The sequence below is a fragment of the Bufo gargarizans genome, chromosome 3, assembly GCF_014858855.1.
Source record: "Bufo gargarizans isolate SCDJY-AF-19 chromosome 3, ASM1485885v1, whole genome shotgun sequence".
Taxonomy (NCBI): domain Eukaryota; kingdom Metazoa; phylum Chordata; class Amphibia; order Anura; family Bufonidae; genus Bufo; species Bufo gargarizans.
In genome coordinates this window covers 129127093-129154914 of record NC_058082.1, presented here as the reverse complement: position 1 = coordinate 129154914, position 27822 = coordinate 129127093, and the positions used below count along the sequence as shown (strand labels likewise).

Below are 27822 nucleotides of genomic sequence, written 5' to 3'. Positions count from 1 at the left end.
TACACAGCCTGTCGCCTTTAGCGCAGATATGGCCAGCATCGAGGTCACATCAGCCCCAAAAGCTCTTCATCCTTCCAGTCATGTGAGCCCCACAGATACATCCTGTCACTCAGCATGAACAGGGAGCCCCAAAATCCACAGCAGGGTTCACTGGTGCTTATGGGAAAGGAAGCAGAGAAGGAGATATCAGTGGAGTGGAGCCTTAAGTCAGCATGAGGAGAGCTGCTCCTTCCCCTCATCCATGGCTTCACCTGGCTCTGAGGAGAGCAGTCACTTTCCTAAATGCCCTGGAGAAGCAGTCTTCAGTCCCCTCACAGCCTTAGTTTTTGGTGCTGAGTTTGTCTTCCCTCCCTGTGATCCACAGATGAATCAGTGGAAAACAGTCAGTTAAAAATGGACAGTTTATCCGTTTTTAATGGACTTTTTTTTTCATTGTCGTGTGCATATAGCGTAAGACCTATAAAACACTGCATTTTTTTCTACTGTTTTTAATGACTTTTTGTTGTTAATGACATGTGTTGCGGAAAATGCCACAAGGGGGCCCACTGAGGCTTTATTGCCCAAGGGCCCACATTAATCTGGAGCCGGGCCTGCCGCCAATGATTAATACTGGGGAGGGAGGAGGGGGGGCCCACTGGCACTAATAATGGGGGGGGGACCCTGTGGCCTCCAGTGATTAATACTGGGGAGGGAGGAGGGGGGGCCCACTGGCACCAATGATGGGGGGACGACCCTGTGGCCTCCAATGATTAATACTGGGGAGGGAGGGGGGCCCCACTGCCACCAATGATGGGAGGGGGAGGGGAACCCTGTGGCCACTGCCACCAATGATTAATACAATTAACGTCTCCTTGTGGCTGCCTAGCTGCCCCCATACAGTATAACGTCTCCTTGTGGCTGCCGCCATACAGTATAACGTCTCCTTGTGGCTGCCCCCATACAGTATAACGTCTCCTTGTGGCTGCCCCCATACAGTATAACGTCTCCTTGTGGCTGCCCCCATACAGTATAACGTCTCCTTGTGGCTGCCCCCATACAGTATAACGTCTCCTTGTGGCTGCCCCCATACAGTATAACGTCTCCTTGTGGCCCCAAGTGTTTTTTTCTTCTAAATGGGCATTTATCGCGATATATATCGTTATCGCGATAAATTTCTTAATATCGTGGGAATATTTTTGATATCGTCCAACCCTAGCTTAAAGAGCAATTAAAGTTAATTATTTTTTTGTAAAATGTCTTAAATGCCCTAATAATACTTTTTGTAAAATAGCACCTTTTCTGAACACAGCTGACTTCTCAGCAGTATACGGAGTACGGGCTCTACAGTTTCTGAACGGAGCCACATGGAGCGCATGGAGTACGGGCAGGAGCACACATTGCCCCCCAAGGTTTACTAAATGCTGGCATATCATGTGTAAGTCGTGTATATCATGTGTAAGTCGTAAGTACTAAAGTAACAACAATATCAAGAGTCCCCAGAAAGAACAAACGTATGCTGTAACGAGGGGGAGAGAGGATAGGTGCTGGAAATAATGCACGTGTAAAGTAGCAATTGCGGCCACTACCACATTGAGTTGTTAACAGCCTCTATGGAGGCTGCCCCTCTACGGGCAGCACTGCTCACCTGACAGTCATCCTTCCTGCAGCTCTAAGGCTACCCCGCAGAGAGGCAGGTGTGCGGCTTTACAAACAGGATTTCTTCACTGATTTATATAAAGATTTCTATGCATTTTCACATCAAATCCGCACCAGAGTGCGCATGTGTTGCTTGTGGATTTTGATGCGTTTTGCTTTAATCTTACCCCTTGCATTGCAAAGGGTGAAATACACTCACAAAAAATAAATTGCAGAAACAATTGACATGTTGCAGATTTCAAAACCCACATAGTAGGTCAGTTTCTGAATGGAAAATATATGCAAAGTGTACATGAGGTTTGTCAATCCTCCCTGCTGGTACTGTATTACGCCTGTGCAGGCAGTCTAATTCTCCTCTACCAGCAGAATTCATTCCTTTTTCTCCCACCGATCTGGGTATACTACACTAGTCTATGCTTCATGTACCTACTGGACAGCTATTGGCTGCATTTCTGATAGTTATTTTATGTGTCATATTATGTCTCCTTTATTATACTGTATTTATTATATTGTAATTGCACAGCATTGATTTGGCATCTACTGATCAGTTTACTGTACAGACAGATCCTCTCATTTTATATATTTACATTAGATCTTTTTGGTAACTCTTTGGATACTTTGATTTTTACTGATTAGGATTACTCCCTTGATTACTGAACAAAGTCTGGGAGGAGCGATACGTCAGCACATTTCTCCACGTGTGGTATCTCCTTAAACCTAACACACAAACATGAATTGATTTGCATCAATAAAACTCAATTTTGCATTGAAGTAAAAGTGCTGTGGTCTTCTATTTTAATATCTGATGGTCAAGCCCCAATTGCCTGGCCAGGCTTAGCCACTGTATTTAAAGAGGTTAAACATCTGTGATCGGCGTCATCTCCGATCACAGACATAAGCGCTTGGTGTCTGCTGGGTTAAACAGCAGGCAGCCAGCGTTTATGTCGTCCACTCCACTCCAGAGTTTGTGTCATCTTTAAAGACCAAACATGTCCAGCAGATGTCGGGAAGGGGTTAAAGGAGTATTAAACTTTAATTATATGAGTAAACAGAAGATAATCCTGCCTCCAATGTTGATCAGTCTGTGTCTCTTTCATTTTTAGTAAACAACTGAAGGGGCATCGCTTAGTCAAGGGGTGGGTTTTACACAAGGTTGTATCCTATTACCAACCGAGCAGAGGTGAAAGCTCCTTCAGCAGCACACCAGATTGTTAAGAGGAGGGGGAGCTATTTACTGGGACACACAGAGGAGAAGTTTAATATATTTCTACCTTTTAATCACAATAAATGGCTGTCCTGGTTTTTATTTAGGTCGCTGTTTATTTTCAACATTTGGTGTTCATTTAAAAGCAGCATATTACATAGACTGACCCACTGTCCTATTAACCCAAGCAGCACAAGAAATATTCATGAGAGCCTTCTATCACATCACTGACCACGGACACTCTCTTCATGTATACATGACAGTAGACATTTGACTTGTTACTAAGAATCTGTTTTCATTCTTTGGTACTTGGTATTAGTCACACCTTACAATATTTTTGGGCTGGCTGGGCTAATAGTAAAGGAGATCTGCATAGACAATATGCTCTCCCAAAATAGGGCAGCATATTACGGAAAACTATCTACTTGACAGAGGTTTTGAAGGATCGCTATGTTTTTTTTTTTTTTTTTGTTTTGTTTTTTTAACAGATCTGCTCATACTCTTGCCCGCTTCATGTACTACTTTCCATTCCTTTTTCAATTTGGACTCTCCTGACCCGTTTTCACCATGTAACTAATCACTCTGGTTTGTTTCCAACCAAACTCATGATGCACTTCTCTGACACATCTCCGTCACTGTCCCCAACACCCAGCTACTTTGTACCTCCTCCAACCCACTCCGTTATCGCAACTCTCTGCAAAAAAGAATAATAATAATAAATTACCGGTACTTGTTTTAATCAAGATAAACCCTATCAGGCAGTAGGGTTTAATAGGGTTGATTATGGTGACAGATAGCCCCGCTAGGTGAAACCCCCTTCATGACCAGAGCACTTTTTACACTTCGGCACTACACTCCTTTCACCGTTTATCCCTCGGTCATGCAACTTACCACCCAAATGAATTTTACCTCCTTTTCTTCTCACTAATGGAGCTTTCATTTGGTGGTATTTTATTGCTGCTGACATTTTTACTTTTTTTGTTATTAATCAAAATGTAACGATTTTTTTGCAAAAAAATGACTTTTTTCACTTTCAGCTGTAAAATTTTGCAAAAAAAACGACATCCATATATAAATTTTTCGCCAAATTTATAGTTCTACATGTCTTTGATAAAAAAAAAATGTTTGGGCAAAAAAAAAAAATGGTTTGGGTAAAAGTTATAGCATTTACAAACTATGGTACAAAAATGTGAATTTCCGCTTTTTGAAGCAGCTCTGACTTTCTGAGCACCTGTCATGATTCCTGAGGTTCTACAATGCCCATACAGTAGAAAAACCCCACAAATGACCCCATTTCGAAAAGTAGACACCCTAAGGTATTCGCTGATGGGCATTGTGAGTTCATAGAACTTTTTATTTTTTGTCACAAGTTAGCGGAAAATGATGATGATTTTATTTATTTATTTTTTTCTTACAAAGTCTCATATTCCACTAACTTGCGACAAAAAATAAAAAATTCTAGGAACTCGCCATGCCCCTCACGGAATACCTTGGGGTGTCTTCTTTCCAAAATGGGGTCACTTGTGGCGTAGTTATACTGCCCTGGCAATTTAGGGGCCCAAATGTGTGAGAAGAACTTTGCAATCAAAATGTGTAAAAAATGACCTGTGAAATCCAAAAGGTGCTCTTTGGAATATGTGCCCCTTTGCCCACCTTGGCAGCAAAAAAGTGTCACACATCTGGTATCGCCGTACTCAGGAGAAGTTGGGGAATGTGTTTTGGGGTGTCATTTTACATATACCCATGCTGGGTGAGAAAAATATCTTGGTCAAATGCCAACTTTGTATAAAAAAATGGGAAAAGTTGTCTTTTGCCAAGATATTTCTCTCATCCAGCATGGGTATATGTAAAATGACACCCCAAAACACATTCCACAACTTCTCCTGAGTACGGCGATACCAGATGTGTCACACTTTTTTGCTGCCAAGGTGGGCAAAGGGGCACATATTCCAAAGTGCACCTTTCAGATTTTGCAGGCCATTTTTTACACATTTTGATTGCAAGGTACTTCTCACACATTTGGGCCCCTAAATTGCCAGGGCAGTATAACTACGCCACAAGTGACCCCATTTTGGAAAGAAGACACCCCAAGGTATTCCGTGAGGGGCATGGCGAGTTCCTAGAATTTTTTTTTTTTGTCGCAAGTTAGTGGAATATGAGACTTTGTAAGGAAAAAAGAAAAAAAAAGAAAAATCATCATTTTCCGCTAACTTGTGACAAAAAATAAAAAATTGTAGGAACTCGCCGTGCCCCTCACGGAATACCTTGGGGTGTCTTCTTTCCAAAATGGGGTCACTTGTGGCGTAGTTATACTGCCCTGGCAATTTAGGGGCCCAAATGTGTAAGAAGTACCTTGCAATCAAAATGTGTAAAAAATGGCCTGCGAAATCCGAAAGGTGCACTTTGGAATATGTGCCCCTTTGCCCACCTTGGCTGCAAAAAAGTGTCACACATGTGGTATCGCCGTACTCAGGAGAAGTAGGGCAATGTGTTTTGGGGGGTCATTTTACATATACCCATGCTGGGTGAGAGAAATATCTTGGCAAAAGACAACTTTTCCCATTTTTTTATACAAAGTTGGCATTTGACCAAGATATTTTTCTCACCCAGCATGGGTATATGTAAAATGACACCCCAAAACACATTCCCCAACTTCTCCTGAGTACGGCGATACCACATGTGTGACACTTTTTTGCAGCCTAGATGCGCAAAGGGGCCCAAATTCCTTTTAGGAGGGCATTTTTAGACATTTGGATCCCAGACTTCTTCTCACACTTTCGGGCCCCTAAAAAGCCAGGGCAGTATAAATACCCCACATGTGACCCCACTTTGGAAAGAAGACACCCCAAGGTATCCAATGAGGGGCATGGCGAGTTCCTAGAATTTTTTATTTTTTTTTGCATAAGTTAGCGGATATTGATTTTTTTTTGTTTTTTTCTCACAAAGTCTCACTTTCCGCTAACTTAGGACAAAAATTTCAATCTTTCATGGACTCAATATGCCCCTCACGGAATACCTTGGGGTGTCTTCTTTCCGAAATGGGGTCACATGTGGGGTATTTATACTGCCCTGGTGATCAATGACAGGGGGGTGATCACCCATATAGACTCCCTGATCACCCCCCTGTCATTGATCACCCCCCCCTGTAAGGCTCCATTCAGACATCCGCATGATTTTTTACGGATCCATGGATACATGGATCGGATCCACAAAACGCATGCGGACGTCTGAATGGAGCCTTACAGGGGGGTTATCAATGACAGGGGGTGATCAGGGTAATCAGGGTGATCACCCCCCTGTCACTGATCACCCCCCCTGTAAGGCTCCATTCAGACATCCGCATGATTTTTTACGGATCCATGGATACATGGATCGGATCCACAGAACGCATGCGGACGTCTGAATGGAGCCTTACAGGGGGGTTATCAATGACAGGGGGTGATCAGGGTAATCAGGGTGATCACCCCCCTGTCACTGATCACCCCCCCTGTAAGGCTCCATTCAGACATCCGCATGATTTTTTACGGATCCATGGATACATGGATCGGATCCACAGAACGCATGCGGACGTCTGAATGGAGCCTTACAGGGGGGTTATCAATGACAGGGGGTGATCAGGGTAATCAGGGTGATCACCCCCCTGTCACTGATCACCCCCCCTGTAAGGCTCCATTCAGACATCCGCATGATTTTTTACGGATCCATGGATACATGGATCGGATCCACAGAACGCATGCGGACGTCTGAATGGAGCCTTACAGGGGGGTTATCAATGACAGGGGGGTGATCAGGGAGTGTATATGGGTGATCACCCGCCTGTCATTGATCACCCCTTGTAAGGCTCCGTTCAGACGTCCGCATGTGTTTTGCGGATCCGATCCATGGATCCGTAAAAATCATGCGGACGTCTGAATGGAGCCTTACAGGGGAGTGATCAATGACAGGGGGGTGATCAATGACAGGGGGTGATCAGGGAGTGTATATGGGTGATCACCCGCCTGTCATTGATCACCCCCCTGTAAGGCTCCATTCAGACGTCCGTATGCTTTTTGCGGATCCGATCCATGTATCCGTGGATCCGTAAAAATCATACGGACGTCTGAACGGAGCCTGACAGGGGGGTGATCAATGACAGGGCGGTGATCAATGACAGGGGGGTGATCAGGGAGTTTATATGGGGTGATCATGGGTGATCAGGGGTTTATAAGGGGTTAATAAGTGACGGGGGGGGGGGGGTGTAGTGTAGTGTGGTGTTTGGTGCTACTGTACTTACCTACCTGAGTCCTCTGGTGGTCGATCCTAACAAAAGGGACCACCAGAGGACCAGGTAGGAGGCATATTAGACGCCGTTATGAAAACAGCGTCTAATATACCTGTTAGGGGTTAAAAAATTCGGATCTCCAGCCTGCCAGCGAGCGATCGCCGCTGGCAGGCTGGAGATCCACTCGCTTACCTTCCATTCCTGTGAGCGCGCGCGCGCCTGTGCGCGTTCACAGGAAATCTCGGCTCTCGCGGGAGGACGCGTATATGCGTCCACCCAGAAGAGCAGGACCGCCGGCAGGACGCAATCCTGCGTACGGCGGTCCTGAGGTGGTTAAAGCCAGCACCTCTATTTGCCAATTAAGTTGCATCTTTTCCTTGACAGACTGAAGTGGGTGGGATTTGACAATATTCAGTGTATAGTAGGCCTGCACAATATATCGCCAAAGCAATCGCAATAAATCGCCATATCGCAATCGCCAATTGGCCGACCCAAAAATGCTGCAATTGTATTACCATATTTTTCGCTTTATAAGAGTAACCCCCCCCCCCCCCAAAGTGGGGGGAAAATGGCAGTGCATCTTATAAATCGATGGTTGACTTTTTATGTGGTTGACACGGATGTATCGCCGGCCGCTGTGCTGCACAGCGCGGCCGGCGATACATCAGTTACAGTATGGGGAGGGAGGAGGGGCTGGAGGCAAGTCGTTATTTTAATAAACAAATGTTCTTCTATTTATTCTATTCTATTTATCTGTTCTGTGCAGCGCTATTAAGAAAATGGCAAGTTTTGTATTTTGTACTTTAGCAGTAATGCAAATATGTTATTTAATTTAGTAAAAGACGTTTTATTTAAGCATAACTACATTTCAGCATTATCAGTAATTTGTGTGTGCTTTTGCCTTGAAAATCCAAGCAAATAGACCTCTAGCACAATTCCCTTAAAATATTGCATCGCATATCGGTATCGCAATTTTTAGGGCCCTAATCGCAATCGCACAAAATTCCCATATCGTGCAGCCCTAGTGTATAGCCATATAATTTGGTTTGGATATACTAGAGAACTGATCCTCTACCATTCTAAACGTGTTCATTACAGAATCAGGAGCCACTGATGGAGCTTGTCGCTCCGAAACAAGTTTGGTACTACTGTAATCTTCAAGGACCCCTGGCATAATTGCTATATGCGAATTGATTGAACAGTGCAATTCCGGAATCCTTACAAGTCCGAATCCTATCGAGCCACAGCGCGCTGTATTGGAGATCGGCTACAGAGCGACCACGTGGGACGCCGAACAAGGATAGATACAGGCTGCGATAAAGGGAGTCGGCTGCATCAATGAGTGACACACCACTCAACTAAAAAAGCGCTTCACGTGAGATCAACAAAGCGTTAACATTTAATCATTTATAAAGGAGAGTGATATACAATGTATACAATATAACAACTGAAACAGAGCAAGTGGTTATTTATATCACTACCCACATTGAAAAAGGGATGTAACATCTATACAATATAACATTGATCAACTATACCTGGATGAAGCTTGCCTAATTAATTATTCTATACAGGGGTTCATTTATATATTTATGTGTTTTAATATTTTTTTTAAGTTATGAACATTGATTTACAGCAATAATCACTGACGGACACTGATTTTTTTCACACCAATCATGCCTACCGATTTATGAACGTTCGGATTTCAATATTTTATAATCCTGATTATTGATTAGGAGTACAAAAGGAATCATTAATTATTAACATAATTTTGGGACTTTTTTGGGGGGAGGGATATTATATGTGCATTTTATTGATGTATGTAATTCTGGAAGCGGATATGAATTAATAGTGGTATCAATGACGCATTCTTCTTTTGGATTTAACAGTGTATGGGTGTTGGATGGGATGGATTTCTGTACTTCTCAGCTATACTAATCACACTGAGTAGGACAGGAAAACCACCATATCCAACCATTCATGCACAATCTGATTTTGTGATATAGGAGTTTTAGGATATAGAAGATATTTGATATATATGATAGAGAATCAATGTGGTTATCCTCTTAATTGTATAACAGTACAATAATCCCAGTTCTCATTGGTTGCAGAGCCAATCATTGTGCACATTACTATTGCTGATGCAGACGAGAAAGTAGCAATATACATGCTGGTTTTATTTTTTATTTTATTTGAGTGTAATAAATTATTTTTGATACAGTTCCGGTGACAGATTTGTATTAGTAAGACAACAGGCACTCTATCACTACAGAATCTGTATGGCTGCAAACAGGTGATACAGAAGCCAACCAAAAGTACCAAGGCTGTTAGGCCTATTTCACTCGGGCGTCATGTTTTTGGCCAGGATAAGATGAGGATGCGTCGCGGGAAAATGCGCGATTATTCAGCGCAAGTGCAAAACATTTTAATGCGTTTTGCACGCGCGTGAGAAAAATTTGGCATGTTTGGTACCCAAACCTGAACTTCTTCATAGAAGTTCGGGTTTGGGTTAGGTGTAGGGCTGCAGCTAATGATTATTTGAATAATCGATTAGTTGTCGATAATTTAAATCGATTAAATCGGGAAAAAACACCAAAATTACAACACAAAGAGGTTTATATGATTTTACTTGAAAAATTATGTTCAAAGGCCATATTAAAGCAAATTGTGGACGGCGCTGTTATGGAGAGGGGGATCTGTGGACGGCGCTGTTATGGAGAGGGGGATCTGTGGACGGCGCTGTTATGGAGAGGGGGATCTGTGGACGGCGCTGTTATGGAGAGGGGGATCTGTGGACGGCGCTGTTATGGAGAGGGGGATCTGTGGACGGCGCTGTTATGGAGAGGGGGATCTGTGGACGGAGCTGTTATGGAGAGGGGGATCTGTGGACGGCGCTGTTATGGAGAGGGGGATCTGTGGACGGCGCTGTTATGGAGAGGGGGATCTGTGGACGGCGCTGTTATGGAGAGGGGGATCTGTGGACGGCGCTGTTATGGAGAGGGGGATCTGTGGACGGCGCTGTTATGGAGAGGGGGATCTGTGGACGGCGCTGTTATGGAGAGGGGGATCTGTGGACGGCGCTGTTATGGAGAGGGGGATCTGTGGACGGCGCTGTTATGGGCATAACAGCGCACAGACCCCTTTTCCCCATAACAGCGCACAGACCCCTTTTCCCCATAACAGCGCACAGACCCCTTTTCCCCATAACAGCGCACAGACCCCTTTTCCCCCATAACAGCGCACAGACCCCTTTTCCCATAACAGCGCACAGACCCCTTTTCCCCATAACAGCGCACAGACCCCTTTTCCCCATAACAGCGCACAGACCCCTTTTCCCCATAACAGCGCACAGACCCCTTTTCCCCATAACAGCGCACAGAACCCCTTTTTCCCCATAACAGCGCACAGACCCCTTTTCCCCATAACAGCGCACAGACCCCTTTCCCCCATAACAGCGCACAGACCCCTTTTCCCCATAACAGCGCACAGACCCCTTTTCCCCATAACAGCGCACAGACCCCTTTTCCCCATAACAGCGCCGAGACCCTTCCCAACCGCACAGACCCTTTTCCCCATAACAGCGCACAGACCCCTTTCCCCATAACAGCGCACAGACCCCCTTTTCCCCATAACAGCGCACAGACCCCTTTTCCCCATAACAGCGCACAGACCCCTTTTCCCCATAACAGCGCACAGACCCCTTTTCCCCATAACAGCGACAGACCCCTTTTCCCCATAACAGCGCACAGACCCCTTTTCCCCCATAACAGCGCACAGGACCCCTTTTTCCCCATAACAGCGCACAGACCCCTTTTCCCCATAACAGCGCACAGACCCCTTTTCCCCCATAACAGCGCACAGACCCCTTTTCCCCTAACAGCGCACAGACCCCTTTTACCATAACAGCGCACAGACCCCTTTTTCCCCATAACAGCGCACAGACCCCTTTTCCCCATAACAGCGCACAGACCCCTTTTCCCCATACAGCGCACAGACCCCTTTTCCCCATAACAGCGCCATACCCTTTTCCCATAACAGCGCACAGACCCCTTTTCCCCATAACAGCGCACAGACCCCTTTTCCCCATAACAGCGCACAGACCCCTTTTCCCCATAACAGCGCACAGACCCCTTTTCCCCATAACAGCGCACAGACCCCTTTTCCCCATAACAGCGCACAGACCCCTTTTCCCCATAACAGCGCACAGACCCCTTTTCCCCATAACAGCGCACAGACCCCTTTTCCCCATACAGCGCACAGACCCCTTTTCCCCATAACAGCGCCACAGCCCCCTTTTCCCATAACACGGGCACAGACCCCTTTTCCCCATAACAGCGCACAGACCCCTTTTCCCCATAACAGCGCACAGACCCCTTTTCCTCCCCATAACAGCGCACAGACCCCTTTTCCCCATAACAGCGCACAGACCCCTTTTCCCCATAACAGCGCACAGAACCCCTTTTCCCCATAACAGCGCACAGACCCCTTTTCCCCATAGCACGCCACAGACCCCTTTTTCCCATAACAGCGCACAGACCCCTTTACCCCATAACCCCCTTTTCCCCATAACAGCGCACAGACCCCTTTTCCCCATAACAGCGCACAGACCCCTTTTCCCCATAACAGCGCACAGACCCCTTTTCCCCATAACAGCGCACAGACCCCTTTTCCCCATAACAGCGCACAGACCCCTTTTCCCCATAACAGCGCACAGACCCCTTTTCCCCATAACAGCGCACAGACCCCTTTTCCCCATAACAGCGCACAGACCCCTTTTCCCCATAACAGCGCACAGACCCCTTTTCCCCATACAGCGCACAGACCCCTTTTCCCCATAACAGCGCACAGACCCCTTTTCCCCATAACAGCGCACAGACCCCTTTTCCCCATAACAGCGCACAGACCCCTTTTCCCCATAACAGCGCACAGACCCCTTTCCCCATAACAGCGCACAGACCCCTTTTCCCCATAACAGCGCACAGACCCCTTTTCCCCATAACAGCGCACAGACCCCTTTTCCCCATAACAGCGCACAGACCCCTTTTCCCCATAACAGCGCACAGACCCCTTTTCCCCATAACAGCGCACAGACCCCTTTTCCCCATAACAGCGCACAGACCCCTTTTCCCCATAACAGCGCACAGACCCCTTTTCCCCATAACAGCGCACAGACCCCTTTTCCCCATAACAGCGCACAGACCCCTTTTCCCCATAACAGCGCACAGACCCCTTTTCCCCATAACAGCGCACAGACCCCTTTTCCCCATAACAGCGCACAGACCCCTTTTCCCCATAACAGCGCACAGACCCCTTTTCCCCATAACAGCGCACAGACCCCTTTTCCCCATAACGCGCACAGACCCCTTTTCCCCATAACAGCGCACAGACCCCTTTTCCCCATAACAGCGCACAGACCCCTTTTCCCCATAACAGCGCACAGACCCCTTTTCCCCATAACAGCGCACAGACCCCTTTTCCCCATAACAGCGCACAGACCCCTTTTCCCCATAAGCGCACAGACCCCTTTTCCCCATAACAGCGCACAGACCCCTTTTCCCCATAACAGCGCACAGACCCCTTTTCCCCATAACAGCGCACAGACCCCTTTTCCCCATAACAGCGCACAGACCCCTTTTCCCCATAACAGCGCACAGACCCCTTTTCCCCATAACAGCGCACAGACCCCTTTTCCCCATAACAGCGCACAGACCCCTTTTCCCCATAACAGCGCACAGACCCCTTTTCCCCATAACAGCGCACAGACCCCTTTTCCCCATAACAGCGCACAGACCCCTTTTCCCCATAACAGCGCACAGACCCCTTTTCCCCATAACAGCGCACAGACCCCTTTTCCCCATAACAGCGCACAGACCCCTTTTCCCATAACAGCGCACAGACCCCTTTTCCCCATAACAGCGCACAGACCCCTTTCCCCATAACAGCGCACAGACCCCTTTTCCCCATAACAGCGCACAGACCCCTTTTCCCCATAACAGCGCACAGACCCCTTTTCCCCATAACAGCGCACAGACCCCTTTTCCCCATAACAGCGCACAGACCCCTTTTTCCCCATAACAGCGCACAGACCCCTTTTCCCCATCATAACAGCGCACAGACCCCTTTTCCCCCATAACAGCGCACAGACCCCTTTTCCCCATAACAGCGCAACAGACCCCTTTTCCCCATAACAGCGCACAGAACCCCTTTTTTCCCCATAAACAGCGCACAGACCCCTTTTCCCCATAACAGCGCACAGACCCCTTTTCCCATAACAGCGCACAGACCCTTTTCCCCATAACAGCGCACAGACCCCTTTTCCCCATAACAGCGCACAGGACCCCTTTTCTCCCCATAACAGCGCACAGACCCCCTTTTCCCCATAACAGCGCACAGACCCCTTTTCCCCATAACAGCGCACAGACCCCTTTTCCCCATAACAGCGCACAGACCCTTTTCCCCATACAGCGCACAGACCCCTTTGCCCCATAACAGCGCACAGACCCCTTTTCCCCTAACAGCGCACAGACCCTTTTCCCCATAACAGCGCACAGACCCCTTTTCCCCATAACAGCGCACAGACCCCTTTTCCCCATAACAGCGCACAGACCCCTTTTCCCCATAACAGCGCACAGACCCCTTTTCCCCATAACAGCGCACAGACCCCTTTTCCCCATAACAGCGCACAGACCCCCTTTTCCCCATAACAGCGCACAGACCCCTTTTCCCCATAACAGCGCACAGACCCCTTTTCCCCATAACAGCGCACAGACCCCTTTTCCCCATAACAGCGCACAGACCCCTTTTCCCCATAACAGCGCACAGACCCCTTTTCCCCATAACAGCGCACAGACCCCTTTTCCCCATAACAGCGCACAGACCCCTTTTCCCCCATAACAGCGCACAGACCCCTTTCCCCATAACAGCGCACAGACCCCTTTTCCCCATAACAGCGCACAGACCCCTTTTCCCCATAACAGCGCACAGACCCCTTTTCCCCATAACAGCGCACAGACCCCTTTTCCCCATAACAGCGCACAGACCCCTTTTCCCCATAACAGCGCACAGACCCCTTTTCCCATAACAGCGCACAGACCCCTTTTCCCCATAACAGCGCACAGACCCCTTTTCCCCATAACAGCGCACAGACCCCTTTTCCCCATAACGCGCACAGACCCCTTTTCCCCATAACAGCGCACAGACCCCTTTTCCCCATAACAGCGCACAGACCCCTTTTCCCCATAACAGCGCACAGACCCCTTTCCCCATAACAGCGCACAGACCCCTTTTCCCCATAACAGCGCACAGACCCCTTTTCCCCATAACAGCGCACAGACCCCTTTTCCCCATAACAGCGCACAGACCCCTTTTCCCCATAACAGCGCACAGACCCCTTTTCCCCATAACAGCGCACAGACCCCTTTTCCCCATAACAGCGCACAGACCCCTTTTCCCCCATAACAGCGCACAGACCCCTTTTCCCCATAACAGCGCACAGACCCCTTTCCCCATAACAGCGCACAGACCCCTTTTCCCCATAACAGCGCACAGACCCCTTTTCCCCATAAACAGCGCACAGACCCCTTTTCCCCATAACAGCGCACAGACCCCTTTTCCCCCATAACAGCGCACAGACCCCTTTTCCCCATAACAGCGCACAGACCCCTTTTCCCCCATAACAGCGCAACAGACCCCTTTTCCCCCATAACAGCGCACAGACCCCTTTTCCCCCATAACAGCGCACAGACCCCTTTTCCCCCTAACAGCGCACAGACCCCTTTTCCCCATAACAGCGCACAGACCCCTTTTCCCCATAACGCGCACAGACCCCTTTTCCCCATAACAGCGCACAGACCCCTTTTCCCCATAACAGCGCACAGACCCCTTTTCCCCATAACAGCGCACAGACCCCTTTTCCCCATAACAGCGCACAGACCCCTTTCCCCATAACAGTGCACAGACCTAGGCCTGCAGTAAACGAATATTTTAGTAATCGAGTATTCTATCGATTATATTTCTCGATTCATAGAGTAATCTAATAAGAAAAACCTACTTAAAATAACGTACGTAATTAGGTATGTATAAAGTTATTGGTTTGAAGGGGTTAATGGAAACACCTTGGCATTAGGTATGTATACAGTTATTGGTTTGGAGGGGTTAATGGAAGCACCTTGGCATTAGGCATGTATAAAGTTATTGGTTTGGAGGGGTTAATGAATGCACCTTGGCATTAGGCATGTATAAAGTTATTGGTTTGGAGGGGTTAATGAAAGCACCTTGGAGGTGCCTTCATTAACCCCTCTCTAAACCAATAACTTTATACATGCCAAGGTGGTGCCTGCAACCTCCATTAACCACTCTCTCTCCATCTACCTTTCATTTCAATAACAATTTACAGTGACTCAGTGCCCCCGATTCCCCCCTGGCGTGCCTCAAGTGCTGTTAACTTAAATTACCTAATGGCACTGGCACTAGTGAGGAGGGCGCAGCCGCAGACACGTGGGGTCCGAGACCGTCTTCATCCCAGCATGCACTGGGACCTTACGTGACGTCAGACACATATCGTTAGCCGGCGTGATGATGATGTATGAGCGCAACTGCGCATTACGCAAAGTCCTGCCTCTCTGGCCTCCGGAGGACACGGAAGCGGTGAGTGAGACGCTTAATTTCACTCCCGCTCCGTGATAATGTGATGTAACGATTACTCGATGCAGGGAAACTGCATCGATTAATTTTTTAACTTGATTTAATCGAGTTATTCGAATAATCGTTTCAGCCCTACACAGACCCCTTTCCCCATAACAGTGCGCAGGCCCCTTTCCCCATAACAGTGCGCAGACCCCTTTCCCCATAACAGTGCGCAGACCCCTTTCCCCATAACAGTGCGCAGACCCCTTTCCCCATAACAGTGCGCAGACCCCTTTCCCCATAACAGTGCGCAGACCCCTTTCCCCATAACAGTGCACAGACCCCTTTCCCCATAACAGTGCACAGACCCCTTTCCCCATAACAGTGCACAGACCCTTTCCCCATAACAGTGCACAGACCCCTTTCCCCATAACAGTGCACAGACCCTTTCCCCATAACAGTGCACAGACCCCTTTCCCCATAACAGTGCACAGACCCCTTTCCCCATAACAGTGCACAGACCCCTTTCCCCATAACAGTGCACAGACCCCTTTCCCCATAACAGTGCACAGACCCCTTTCCCCATAACAGTGCACAGACCCCTTTCCCCATAACAGTGCACAGACCCCTTTCCCCATAACAGTGCACAGACCCCTTTCCCCATAACAGTGCACAGACCCCTTTCCCCATAACAGTGCACAGACCCCTTTCCCCATAACAGTGCACAGACCCCTTTCCCCATAACAGTGCACAGACCCCTTTCCCATAACAGTGCACAGACCCCTTTCCCATAACAGTGCACAGACCCCTTTCCCCATAACAGTGCACAGACCCCTTTCCCCATAACGTGCACAGACCTTTCCCATAACAGTGCACAGACCCCTTTCCCCATAACAGTGCCATAGACCGATCCCCCCCTCCCCATAGCAGTGCCATAGACCGATCCCCCCTCCCCATAGCAGTGCCATACACAGATCCCCCTCCCCATAACAGCCCCGGCCCCGCTGCTCACAGCAGACTAATCACTGCATCTTTATTTTACCTTACAATGACGCTCCAGTAACAGGCAGAGCAGACGGCGGCGTAATGTCACTCACTCACGTGACGCACCTGCTCCGCCCACTTTATGAATAAAGGAGGCGGAGCAGGCGCGTCACGTGAGTGAGGTTACGTTACGCCGCCATCCGCTCTGCCTGTTACTGGAGCGTCATTGTAAGGTAAAATAAAGATGCAGTGACTTAAAGTAAACTGCCCGCCCGCATAGCAACGAATCAGACCATTATTCGATAACTGGATTCGTCGGCCACGAATCCAGTTATCAATTATTATCGATTAATCGTTGCAGCCCTAGTTAGGTGTTGTGTAGATTTTATTAATTTTCCCCTATAACATGGTTATAAGGGAAAATAATAGCATTCTTAATACAGAATGCATAGTACAATAGGGCTGGAGGGGTTAAAAAAATAAATAATACTTGCATTAATCCACTTGCTCGCGCAGCCCGGCTTCTCTTCTGTCTTCTTCTTTGCTGTGCACAGGAAAAGGACCTGTGGTGACGTCACTACGCTCATCACATGGTCTGTCACATGATCCATCGCCATGGTAAAAGATCATGTGATGGACCAAGTGATGAGCGCAGTGACGTCATCAAAGGTCCTATTCCTCAAAGAAGAAGACAGAAGAGAAGCTGGGCTGCGCGAACAAGTGGATTAAGGTGAGTTAAATTATATATATTTTTTTTTAACCCCTCCAGCCCTTTTGTACTAAGCATTCTGTATTAAGAATGCTATTATTTTCCCTTATAACCATGTTATAAGGGAAAATAATAATGATCAGGTCTCCATCCCGATCGTCTCCTAGCAACCGTGCGTGAAAATCGCACCGCATTCGCACTTGCTTGCGGATGCTTGCGATTTTCACGCAGCCCCATTCACTTCTATGGGGCCTGCGTTGCGTGGAAAACGCACAAAGAGGAGCATGCTGCGATTTTCACGCAACGCACAAGTGATGCGTGAAAATCACTGCTCATGTGCACAGTCTGGATTCAGTGCTGGTGCAAGGTGTTCTCGCCCGTGTGAAAGGGGCCTTACTGTGGTCTATGAACAAACTATAAACTACCATATCCAAAAATCTGTTTGGCAATAAAGTGCAGTATATAGTCTGTAGCCCAGGTGAGATTCTGCTAGTGAATGCCTCTGTACTTCTATACTGGAAGAAAAAAGTAGAGAACAGGCCTTGCTCTGCAGATTTCCACCTACCTGGTGCGAAATGTTTAATCGGACGCTCAGCCTGGCCCTCCAGTTTATCCCATCGAATAGCTTCAGTCTTCATCATTTTTATTTCTATCTAAAATAGGGAACAGAAAAATTATGTGCATATAGCAGCTAAACGACAGATAATGAGAACCACAGGATGAGCAGTTCAGCACTTATAATACACCCACAGTGAATACAAACTCATGACTTGTCATTTACTTTTTGCATGGGTCTTTGAAAACAATTTGAAGAGTATTATAGTTATTTAATATGAAAAAAAATTCAGAAAAAGAATTTTAAAAGGCTATGTTCTCATCTGCACCAGTATTTCCCTTCCCATCTCTTCTGAAAACTGAAAAACAGCAGGGGGTCGGTCATGATGGAAACAACTGGTGCCTGATGTACTTGACTATATTGTGGTTCAATCGGTTTAGGTTAGAGAGGCTGGCATCTTACTAGATTTTTTATATTTTTTACCAGTTTCTGAGATGGAAGCCACTAACAGACTCCAATGCAGCAGTCAAATGGGCGGGTGAAAATACTGAAAGCACCTTTAATATTTTTTTTAAAATACATTAATACCACAGTTTAAGGATATGTTAGGCAAATTATTTTTGTCACTTTTTTATTTTTAGATTTAGTAAATTTTTTGCATGGCTCGGATGCCAAAGAGATGGTGTGAGCCTAGCCTTATGGTGCTATCCTAGCCAGTTAGCGACTATGACAAATTATTACGGATTATGGCAACACATTTTTCCAGCTTCACATTTAAAATTCCTACAAGGTTTTTCCAGTATTTTGATCCTTGGGATAGGCCATTAACATGAGATCAGTGTGGGTAACTGCACACCCTCACCAATCGGCTGTTTCGGAGTAGGTCCACTGGCGTAAGTAGGCGCCCTGAATATACACTGCGTCGTGGATGGAGCTAGTTACTGCAGCACAGCTCTGGCTCACTTGAGCAGCACTACAGTAGCCATCTCCACCCACTACACACTGAACAGAGCTGTGTAGTTCTGGTGCTGTAGCAACTCCTGAACAGCTGATCATCAGGAGCACGCAGTGTCAGACCCCTGCCAATCTAATATGCCACCAGAATCCGTACTGGAAAACCCCTTTCCCGAAATTACCGGTACATGTCACTCAGATTTCAGGTCATTAACCCATACAGGACCAGAAGATTTTCAGTTTTTGAGTTTATTTTTTTACTCCCTGCCTTCAGGGGAGTAAAGTTGTACAAGTTGTACTTTCTAATGGCACCATCTTATATTGCATACGAAGTAGTAGTAGTTGGAAGCTGGAAAAAAATCTAAATGGGAAGAATTGGAAAAAAAAAAAAGCAATTCCACCACAGTTTAATAGGTTTCGTTTTTACAGCGTTCACTATGCAGTAAAACTGGCCTTTTCCTTTCATTCTCTGGGTCAGTACACGAGGGAGATGCAACGGCAGCCGTGCCGGTATGAGAAGCGACACATGTTAAACTTCCCAAAGTTTAAAAAAAAAAAAAAAAAAAAAAAAAAAAAAGATAAAACAATCACCCTCACCATATCCGAAAATGCCCAAAATTTTCAAATTGAAAGTATGGTTAACGGTAAAAAGAAAAACCAAATTAAAAACGGCTGGTTCACCATTTTTTGGGTTGCCTTATCTGCCAAAAAAGATTGAATAAAAAGTGATCAAAAAGTCATAATACCCCAAAAATTGTATCAACAAAAAAATACAGATCAAAAATGGATTGCCCCACATAGCTATGTAGATGTAAATATAAAAAAAAAATATTTTAGGGGTCAGAATATGCAACAGAAAGAAAATAATATTTTTGAGATTTTTTTTGTATGAAAACACAAGAAAAACTATATAAATTTGGTATCGTTCTGAGTAGACTAAATTAAATTAACATGTCAGACTACTTGCGTCACACCTGCATTTAGGTGCGGATCCATCTGGTATCTGCACAGACGGAGCCGCACCTATAATGCAAACGCTTGTATACGTTCAGAACGGATCCGTTCGCATTACCATGAACAAAAAAATAATTAATTTTATTTTTATTTTTTTTGTTCATGATAATGCAAACGGATCGGTTTTGACTTACATTGAACGTCAATGGGAGGCGGATCAGTTTTCAATTGCACCATATTGTGTCAGTGAAAACGGATCCGTCCCCATTGACTTACATTGTAAGTCAGGACGGATCAGTTTGGCTCCGTCCTGCAAGCAGCGTTTTGGTGTCTGCCTCCAGAGCGGAATGGAGGCTGAACGGAGGCAAACTGATGCATTCTGAACGGATCCACATCCATTCAGAACGCATTGGGGCTAAACTGATCTGTTTTGGGCTGCTTGTGAGAGCCTTGAAACTAATCTCACAGGCGGACCCAGAAACAGCAGTGTAAAAGTAGCCTCAGCTTTACTGCATAGCGAACGCTGTAAAAACAAAACCCATAAAATAATGGTGACATTTTTCTCCAATTACACAACATTTAAAAATGTTTTTCCAGTTTCCCACTATATCATATGCCAGGGATCAGCAACGTCCAACACTCCAGCTGTTCTGAAATGACAGCCCCCAGAATGCTCCAATCATTTCTATGGGAGTAACCAGAACAGCTGAGCAACGTGCATGCTGGGAGATGTAGTATCACAGCAACTAGAGTGCTAAAAGGTGCGGACTCCTGTCAAATGCAATATTAAATGGTTCCATTACCAAGTACGTACAACTTGTCCTGCAAAAGCATGGCTATGTGAATAGAAAAATAAAGTTGTGGCTCCTGGAAGGCAGGGAGTAAAAAGCCAGCAACCAGAAAATGGCTGCATCAGGAAGGCGCTACCTCTCTGTCTGTGTTATGTCCTTCCTGTTATTCCTCTTGGAAATGTATAAATACATTGATCACTCTGACTCTGATCAATTGGTGACAGGAGGGCCAAGTCAGACCGTGCAGGAACACATTCTGTTGACACAGGACTGGTAAAACCCAGTATAATTGAAGGAGGAATAACAGAAGAATGGCACAACACAGTTCAAAGAAAAGATGCGCCAGAGTTGTTTTTTTCATGGGTGCTAAAAGTATATTTACTGCCACAGTCCGGTCCTTTTGAAACCAGTACAGTTTCTTTAAAGCCTATGACAAATTGAACTGCACCCTATACACTCAGATGTGAACTAATCAGAAGTAGACCTGCCAGGGTACGAGCAGGCCTCACTTCTAGGAGGATCAGTTTTCCTTTCACAAATACCTGACATTTTACTCTGCCCAATGATAATATGTGCATTTCTCTGGGCAAATTATACTCCACACAAGAAACTCTCTACTGAAGAAACATTCAGAGCAGCTTCCTGTTTTGGTGCTGAGGAGCTATGAATGGTACATACAGTACACAGGGCTGTTATCTAGGACCAACACTACCCTAGGAGCCCGGCAGACCTTCCAACAAGTAGCCTTTTGTAGAACGTACAGCCAGCAGCACCCAAGCAAAGCCCAGCCTGTACTGAAATCCCTCCACTGCATGTCATCTCTTCCCACTCCAGCTGCCCTGGCCGACCAGCCCACACTGTACCTTTATTTTACTATATTCTGAGTGCAAGTAAGCAAAGCAACTTCTTATCATATGTTCATTACCACCACTGATCAAAGGACCTAAACTTTCAGGAGTAGAATGGTATTAATGTCTATGAAGACTAGACAGAGAATGAAGGAAAGTGTGTCATTCAATACTCTGTTATAGAACAGAAGGAGTGGACGGATATATAAAGTTTTGTGGGCAAAGATTCATTTAAAGTCCATCTGTCAGCAGATTTGTGCCTATGACATTGGCTGACCTAAGCCATGTGCACTTGGCAGCTGGAGGCACCTGTGTTGGTCCCATGTTTATATGTGCCCGCATTGCTGAGAAAAATTATGTTTTAATAAATAGGAGCAATAGGGGCGTTGCTGTTACACCTAGAGCCTCAGCTCTCTCTGCAACTGACGCACCCTCTAAACTTTGATTGACAGGGCGAGGCAGTGAACACAGGCCCCGTCATTCAAAGTGCAGAGGTGCTACAGTTGCCCCTGTTTCCCTTAGAGGCTCATTTGTATATATTAAAACATCATTTTTCTCAGCCATGCGGGCACATATGAACATGGGACCAACGCAGATGCCTTCAGCTGCCAAGTGTACATACAACGGGTCAGCCAGTGTCATAGATACAAATCTGCTGACAGATGCCCTTTAAATCCCTGCTCATTCTATCCTTTGGCATCCAGTGGGTGGTTTTCTAAGTGATTGACTGTAAAGCATATCTTCAGAAATGAACGTGAAAATCACAACATCCAAATCAGTTCTATATGATCGTGCCATGGGTGGCAATTTACTGCAATTAATACATAGAAAACAAGGAAAACTGCCAGTAGATTTCAGCATAGAGAACATTACTGTCAACTAGTAAATTCACAGTCAGCAGCAAACATATAAATACGGACTGAGTGTAATAAATGGGGGAGTCTCGCAGCAGTGGAGAATTAGTGCTAATGAATTAATCTTTATTTTCTAGTAACTGCTTTGAATTTTTAACAGTCGTATAATAAATCATTCCAGTGGAAGCTGTTCTGTACTAAGAACAGTATTAATCAGTCTATTAGTATTTCTTTATGGGTGTTAGCTGCAGCTTGATTTACATTAAAATACCACTAAAAGCTGAGAAAAACAATAATACCGTAACAAAGTCTAAAGTGAAAAGAAACTTTATACAATGAATCATCAGAGGCGTTACCTCCCCTGGACATTCCAAAAGAAATCAGCTATTTTATTTTACCACTTTGCCAAAAATTGCATACTGGCAAACTGGAAAAGCAGAGAATGAATGCTAATGATTTTAAGAAATACAGGACTGCAGCTCAATACTAAAATAAACTGACCAACAAACAGCTATGGGCTCTTTCACACTTGCGTTGGCCGGTTCCGGCATAGAGTTCTGTCGTCGGGGCTCTATGCCGGAACAATCCTGATCAGGATTATCCTAATGCATTCTGAATGGAGAGAAATCCGTTCAGGACGCATTCCGTTCCGGAACGGAACGTTTTTTGGCCGGAGAAAATACCGCAGCATGCAGTACTTTTTGCTCCGGCCAAAAATCCTGAACACTTGCCGCAAGGCCGGATCCGGAATGAATGCCCATTGAAAGGCATTGATCCGGATACGGCCTTAAGCTAAACGTTGTTTCGGCTCATTGCCGGATACGACGTTTAGCTTTTTCTGAATGGTTACCATGGCTGCCGGGACGCTAAAGTCCTGGCAGCCATGGTAAAGTGTAGCGGGGAGCGGGGGAGCAGCATACTTACAGTCCGTGCGGCTCCCGGGGCGCTCCAGAGTGACGTCAGGGCGCCCCAGGCGCATGGATGACGTGATCGCATGTACACATCATCCATGCGCCTGGGGCGCTCTGACGTCATTCTGGAGCGCCCCGGGAGACGCACGGACTGTAAGTATGCCGCTCCCCCGCTCCCCGCTCCTACTATGGCAACCAGGACTTTAATAGCGTCCTGGCTGCCATAGTAACACTGAAAGCATTTTGAAGACGGATCCGTCTTCAAATGCTTTCCGTACACTTGCGTTTTTCCGGATCCGGCGTGTACCTCCGGCAAGTGGAGGACACGCCGGATCCGGACAACGCAAGTGTGAAAGGGCCCTTAAAAGGTCATTGTAGACTGAAAAATTCATAACCTGATGCCACTGCAACATGACAGTCCAATCTACTATATTGCTTACATAGTAACATATGGAAACCGACGTATGATTAGACACATTAATCCACACACAAAGCCTTGAGCAGTAGCACATCATTTCTATTCATTTTCTATTAACTTAGGGTACTTTCACACTAGCATTTTTCTTTTCCGGTATGGAGTTCAGTCCTAGGTGCTCAATACCGGAAAAAAACTGATCAGTTTTATCCTAATGCATTCTGAATGGAGAGCATTTACTTCAGGATGCATCAGTTCAGTCCCTCTTACGTTTTTTGGCAGGAGAAAATACCGCATCATGCTGCATTTTTCTTTTCGGCCAAAAATCCTGAACACTTGCCGGAATGAGGGATCCGGCATTAATTTCCATTAAAACGCAATTTTTCTCAGTAATGTGGACACATATGAACATGGGACCAACGCAGATGCCTTCAGCTGCCAAGTGTACATACAACAGGTCAGTCAGTGTCATAGGATAGATGCCAAAGGATAGAATGAGCAGGGATTTAAAGGGCATCTGTTAGCAGATTTGTATCTATGACACTGTTCTTCCGGATCCGTTCTTCCTGCCCGCGCATGCGCAGACCTTTAAATCTGTGAAAAAACTAAATACCGGATCACTTTCACAAGGGGAACTGGAGAAAATGCACCCCCTAATTTATTGCCCATTTTCTCCTGATTACAGCAATACCCCATATGTGCTTGTATACTGCTATACGGGCGTACCACAGGGGTCAAAAGGAAAGGAGCACCAAATGGCTTCTGGAAGGCGGATTTCACCCGAATCATTGACCGGCACCATCTTGTAATTGAACACACCCCAAAAAGTGACCCCATTCCGGAAACTACACCCCTCAAGTAATATTTCAAAGTGGGTAGTGAGCACTTTGACCCATCAGGCGTTTCACAGAATTGGGAAACGCTTGGCTGTAAAAATTAAAAATTAAATTTTGTTCCAGAAAAAGTTGCTTTACACCAACATTTTTCACTTTCACAAGGGGTAACAGAATAAAATGCACCCCACATTTTGTTTCCCATTTCCCCCCGAATACGCCAACACCCCATATGTGCTCAAAAAATAATGTATGGGCACATGGCAGGGCTTTAGAGTTAAACAGCTAAATATGGATTTTGCTGAGCTGAATTGGCAGATATGTATTTTAGCTGCCATGTCGCATTAAATAAATTTCTGAGGTCCCCAGAAATTAAAAACCCCAACAAGTGACCCCATTTTGGAAAGAACACCCCCGTTCGAACATTTTAAGTGGTGGAAAGGCTACTTTTTTAGCAAACAGGTTTCTCACAGAAGACAAATACTTGTGAAAGCATTTCAAAGCACACATTTGTAAAAATAAAAAATAACTAGCAGACCCCAATTTTTCACTTTCACAAGTGGTTAAAGGAGAAAAAGCACCCCAGTATAAGTTCCCCCATTTTCTCCCATCTTTGCAAACACCCCATATGTGCTTGTAGCCTGTTGTATGGGCTCATAGCCGGGCTCTAGAGGCAAATTGCTTAATATGTTTTTTGCAGGCCTGAATAAGCAGACATGGATTTTAGGTGCCATGTCGCATTAAAAAAATTCCTGAGGTCCACAGAAATAAAAAAACAAGAAGTGACCCCTTTTTGGAAAGTGCACCCCCATACAAACATTTTAAGGGGTGGAAAGGGTATGTTTGTCTCACAAAAAAAAAAATGTAGTGGTTGTTGGAAAGTGGATATGCAAGCGAGGTGGACTAAATCAGAGATATAAAGTGGAAATATTACAGGGAGCATAAAGGATGAAATTAAATTAATACTCCATGGATGTGTGGTAGATTCTGAAACAATCCTGCATGCACAGGCCAAGTTTTTCAGGGCAGGTTTCACAGTCGTAAATGGTGTCTTTCCTTATCCCCCTTTTGGAACACACCCTGCATCTTTTTTGGGTCCTTCCCTTCCTTGCTGTCTGGGGGACTTGACCTGGAAAATGTTGCCCTGGTACAACACGGGCACTGTAACTTCCTCAAGTACTGGGACCCTCCCCGGCCTGGGTTTGAAAAGTTAGGGCCTTGATTACCACCACTTGGAACTGAAGGAAAGTTCCTGTGAGGCCTGCAGAATGAAATAGCACGTACGCATTGCACATTGCCATCTGTACAATGTGTACGGCCAGCTTTTTTTTACCACACTTTTGTTTTTCATCTGGCACTGTAGGGCTTCATAAGTTGATCTGCAAGATCCACCCCTCCCATGTGCCTGTTGTAGTCAAGGATGCAAACTGGTTTGGGGGTAGTGGTTGTGGTACCACGTAAAAGGGGAGTCGGCGTTAGTGTGAATGTTGGTCAAGTACAAGGACGGCCCTTTTGTCCTTGTACTTAACCACCAGCATTTTATCATGGAGGAGAGCCATACTTTCACCCATTCTCAGTGGTTGCCCTACCAGGGATCTAGGGAGGCCTCTCTCATTTTTGCGTACTGTGCCGCAAGCCACAGTACTTCTGGCAGTTAGGGACCTGAATAGGAGTATGCTGGTATAATAGTTATCCACATAGAGGTGGTAACCCTTATCCAGCAGTGGGTGCAGTAACTCCCCCACAATCTTCCCACTAACTTCTAGGATGGGAGGCATTCTGGAGGTTCTATCTGGGAATCTCTCCCTTCCTAAATGCGGAATTTAAGGGTGTACCCGGAGCTACTCTCACAAAGTTTGTATATTTTTATGCCATACCTTGCCCGTTTGCTAGGCAGGTACTGGCGGCCTCTAATCCTCCCTTTAAACAGTAATAGGGACTCATCTACACATACATTTTTATTGGGGTTGTACACCTCACCAAACTTGGTGCTGAAGTGGTCAATGACAGGCCTAAATGTTGGGTCGTTTTGGGGTGGGCACTGTGCGTTGTCATTGTAGTGTAGGAATTTCCAAATTGAATCAAATAGATTCGGGGTCATGGTCTGACTGTAAATTGGAGTCTGGTAGAAAATGTCCGAACTCCAATATTGCCCAAATGGTTGTTTTTTTTTACAATGCCCATATGCACACAAGTCTCCCAAAATGTCATCATCTCTGCTGCACTTACTGGGGTCCAACCTAGGGGTCTAGCATATGGCGAAATAGGGATCTGGGAAATAAATTGCTGGGCACATAAATTTGTTTGGGTCACCATCAAATTTATAAAATCTTCTGAGAAAAAGATTTTCAAAAATTACATTTCTGTAAAGCCCATGCAGTCAATTTGGATTCCAGAGTTTCCCACAAACTCAGGAACTTGGGGCTGATAATAGTCAGGGGGTGGGGTCCATAAGGGTTGACTCTGGGGGGGCTGCCTCCTCTGCTACCCTAGGGCGCCTTCTAGAGGGTTCCTCATCAGCGGATGATGATGATCATGAGGGGATAGAGGAGTAGAGGAAAGTGGCATCCTCTTTTCCCTCACTGGCATACTCCGTATCGGAGGCAAGCATGGTGTATGCCTCTTCACGTTGGGATGGACGGGCCATTTTTATTTTATTGGGGTGTGATGTGTGAAACGTGTAAACCTTTATTTAGTGTGGGGTGTGTATGTAGTGTTTTCATACGTGAAGGGGCTTGTAATAAATTTGAAATTAAATTTAGAAGAAAAGTTGTAAAAAAAAAAGGGAAAAAAAAGGAAAAAAAAAAGGGTGGTTTAGGGATCTGGAACAGCTGCAGGAAAGGGGTTAAATCGCTGTGGTGTGCACCACAAGTCCCAGCAAGCCAACAAGCAGCAATGAAAAGCACAGAAGCTCTCTGCATGCAGTCACTAGCTAGAATGGTTGCATGGGAGGTTCAGCCCTTTCAGGGGTTCAGCCCTTTCCTGTGCAGCTATAGCACTGCCATTGGCTGGAGCATTGTTCCAGCCAATAGTAGCACTGGCAGGGGACCCAAAACACTGGTTCAGCACCTGCCACCTCCCCCCTTACCCGGCATGAATGCCTAACGGTAAGAGCAGGCATGGTGCCGTGACTCTCTCCCCCGATCGTTCCGCAGAGCCTAGAGGACCTTGCGCCTTGTACGGCGCTGGGCTTTAAGTCCCGTCCCATTGTGCCGTACACATACGGCGCTGGGCATTAAGGGGTTAAAGAATATTTGTAAGCTGCGGCTAGTCATCCAGCATGTTTGAAAT

The 27822-nt window shown here is 46.0% G+C and overlaps 1 protein-coding gene across 1 annotated transcript in view; it reads right to left on the bottom strand.

The window, feature by feature from the left end:
• SUGT1 (SGT1 homolog, MIS12 kinetochore complex assembly cochaperone) overlaps positions 1-27822 on the bottom strand; it is a 123428-nt gene that overhangs the window by 6488 nt on the left and 89118 nt on the right. The window contains exon 12 of the mRNA XM_044286181.1: positions 17981-18068. Within this exon, the coding sequence (XP_044142116.1) occupies positions 17981-18068 (88 nt within the window). The remainder of the gene's footprint in view (positions 1-17980; positions 18069-27822) is intronic.